At 36.6% G+C, this 3,387-nt stretch overlaps 1 protein-coding gene across 1 annotated transcript; it reads right to left on the bottom strand.

Annotated features, from left to right (window-relative positions):
- Positions 1 to 303: 303 nt before the first annotated feature.
- On the bottom strand, positions 304 to 3,076 carry LOC18038298 (39S ribosomal protein L41-A, mitochondrial). Its single transcript, XM_006431082.2, has 4 exons — positions 2,743 to 3,076; positions 2,317 to 2,482; positions 1,612 to 1,676; positions 304 to 721 (listed from the first exon to the last, which is right to left on the bottom strand). Exons 2-4 carry the CDS (start codon positions 2,459 to 2,461, stop codon positions 650 to 652), a joined length of 282 nt encoding a protein of 93 aa, XP_006431145.1. The 5' UTR covers positions 2,462 to 2,482; positions 2,743 to 3,076; the 3' UTR covers positions 304 to 649.
- Between the last annotated feature and the right edge of the window lie 311 nt (positions 3,077 to 3,387).

Genomic DNA, 3,387 nt, shown 5'->3' with positions numbered 1-3,387 from the left:
CAAGGAAAGATTTGGCCATAAGATCTCATGTGATAATCTTTGCCATTTTTATCAAAGTGTTACTTCTCATAAAAAATTTTATGAGTATAATCTTTATGCTCTCTTTTTTTTTTTTTTTCAAATTTTTGTCCGATTCAGATGAATTTGGCTCTTTCTCTACACTTTCATTATTTCAATAATGAATTGGGGAGTTAAAGAATTGTACTTCACAATTATTTTAATTTAAAGGAACCAGTTCAGGGGGGTAAGTCGACAGTGTTACTAAGTTTGATGGGTAGTAAGACCAATTATACTCGGTTGGCATCTGTCACCAAATTCTAATCTTAAAATATCAATCAGCTCAACAAGTGGTCCCTAAGAAGAAGAAATGTTACCATTTGGATGGACCACAACAGAAACTTGGAAAACTTGTAAATAAAAACCAGATAAGTATACTGCAGACAGAAATTTGTCTGAAGGTGCAAAATACCACTGGAATCTACAGGTGGAAATGCTACATGAACTGGCGAAAGTTTGAACATCCAAGACAAGAAGAAAAGTGAAAAGAAAGTAAAGTCTCTCGTCTAGTTTTGAGTCACAAGATTGTGTCCAGCTTGAAAACATTCCACATGATTGCAGCAGTTAAAGAGGAAATATCAGAAAATCCTTCTTATTGTTTTCCGGGTTCTGCAGCCTCTGCCGTCTTCACTTCTCTCGGGCACTGAGATACATATGGCTTAAGCTGCAAGGATGGACTGGGTCAGCAATCATGCAAAACACTTCATCTATAAATGAGAATGGTCGATTGCTAATTTGCTAATTGCTATCTAAGTTATAAACCAAATCTTAAGATTTTCAGCATATGACAAGTGATAAGAAAGCAGTGACCCACGAAAGAATATGAAGACGAGCAGTCCCAACACCACATTGAATTAGCCAAAGTTCCATAACATATGGCTTAACAATGTAAGTGGCATCATTTCATCTGTGCAGATACCAAGCAGAAGATTGGAAACATCTACCAAACCACGTTAAGAAAAATCTAGGATGATTGAAACAGCATCCAATCATTCATCAATAAATTTGTTAAGCAGCACTACCAAACTCTCACATGAAGCAAAGCTAAATGCTTGAAGCATAAATGAACCTCCTGAGAGATTATCGCATACAAGCACAGGCCTTAAAGAATCTAATCCCTAGAGTTACACCTCTAGAGATTTCGTAAAGATCTTGCTGCAAACTTAAAGATGAACCATTGGAAAGATTCTACATCATCTTTCAAAAAGCATTTTGAAGCAAAATAATGTCCATGGAAAAGACAAGCATCTCAGCCTCAAATGTACAACAGCAGAATTCAATCAAGTTTTGACATCTCTATTAGCGTTGAGTTGAGGATAATTCTACAGATTCTTCATAGGGTGGCAAGGGACTACAATTTGTCCTAACCAGTTCTTATCTTGCTTGTAAAAGAACAGGGTCCTTGGATTCCTCAAACTGAATTAGATTGTACAAATTTCATCAAGATACTCATACATTTCGCACAATGCTGTAGTCAGCTATGTCAACTGCAAAACTCAATGCGACGAGGAAACATTTACATATATTAAGAAAGAAAGGAGAGAATATTAGAACCTTGAAGTCAGTCAAATCAGGGACAACAAAATTTGGTAGTTTTTCTTGCACCACGACATATCCACCTGCAATCAATTATTATATTACAAACAATGAAATCACATATGCTGTAAGCAGGTAACTTGGTAACCTTTTAACATTATTTCAGACAAATTATGATCAGACTCCAGGAATTCAAAACGAAACACCTTATCCTTGGAAACTTAGTTTTAGGTTCTGGGGTTATTTTTAGGTTGGGGGACTTATAGTGGTCTACTAACTCAACCTGCCTGAACCATGAAGTAGAACGGAATGGTAAAATACACGCGTAGAGTGCTAGAAAAACTGAAGAAGTACGTTAACACATAGTACTATAGTAGCAAAATCTGAATCCCAAAGGATGGGTCAAATAATACAAAATGAAGAATTTCAGATTACACTAAAATGTTTAAGCTTGCGATTATGAAAATGTCATCTTATTAACAAATTAAAGCACTCATAAAACTTAACATAGTCCCTGGTCGATCTAAATCTCACCCAGCATTAGAATTCACATACGCATATTGTTAAGCCTTCTCCTATATTAATAATTCTCAAAGAGTAAAAGCAAGGTTGCTATGTTTCTTTAAACTCAACAATCATCATTATCAATGTCTTCAACACCTAATATACAGGTTTAGCCTCGAAACCGGTAAATTGCAAACTCAATGTGGGGAGAAGCCAAACCTTTACGAGTATGAAAACCAGTAGACTTGCAATTTTTTCCCTTGTAATAATCTCGAGGTGCACGTTTTGAGGAGAGAATGTCAAGTGATGACGTACGCTTTCTTCGAAAAGCTCTTCCTATCCCTAATATGAGTCCCAAAGGCATTTTCTCCCCGAAAAATATACCCTTAAATAAAGAACACAATAATCAGCTTATTTGACAACAACAATCAAAATCAATACAGAACATTTTTCTAACAATACAGAACATTTTGTGCACCATAATCTCATAATATTTTTCTATCAACACAGAACATTTTCTAAACCACAAACTCATAATATTCTACAATACAAAATTTCTACAATAATTCAACAGATATTCGACAGATACTAGAAATTCTACAATAATTTCTCAGAATTTCCACAATAAAAAAATTTAACGCTTACTTGAGGCGGAGTTGGTGATGGTTTGCTGGTGGTTCAGTTCGCGTGGGCGCTGGTTCGGCTCGCGTTGCCGCTGGGTTCGCCGCTGCGTCGCGTGCTGGTCTCGCGTGGCTGCGTCGGGTTGGCGGCTTGCGGTGGATCGAACTCAATCGACGATCGCTGAACGCCGAACCGTGGTGGCTACAATTGTTGGGTGGGTGTGAGGCAATGAAGGTGCGGCTGTTGCTCTTGCTCACTTGGTTCTTCCTTTATGGGTGGGTGTAATGAAGCAGTAGGGAGTTAGGGTTCGACTGTTTCATTGTTTTGCATTTTGACTCTTTTGATTTTTTCCCTTCTTTTTTTCCCAATTTGAATCGTGTTTTTTTTTTTTTTTTAAATTCATATATATATAAATATTAAAAAGCCAAGGTTTTTTGAAAGGCTCTTAACTAGACCCATAATAGATGGGCTTCCTATCTATTATTTTGTCCGCGGACCTAAACTGGGCCGGCACGGATTTTTTTTACCAAACGTAATCACCACATTTCAATAGTTCTATAAACTTAACAGAAAACAACCATATATAAGTAAGTATAAAAATTGTTAATTAAACGTTTGAATAACACTCTTGTTCTCGAGTTCCATGACACGTGAAAAATCATGCTACTT

This window comes from Citrus clementina, unplaced genomic scaffold, assembly GCF_000493195.1.
Source record: "Citrus clementina cultivar Clemenules unplaced genomic scaffold, Citrus_clementina_v1.0 scaffold_6, whole genome shotgun sequence".
NCBI classification, from domain to species: Eukaryota; Viridiplantae; Streptophyta; class Magnoliopsida; order Sapindales; family Rutaceae; genus Citrus; species Citrus x clementina.
Note: the sequence above shows the minus strand (reverse complement) of the source record. Positions and strands in the feature narration are given on the sequence as shown.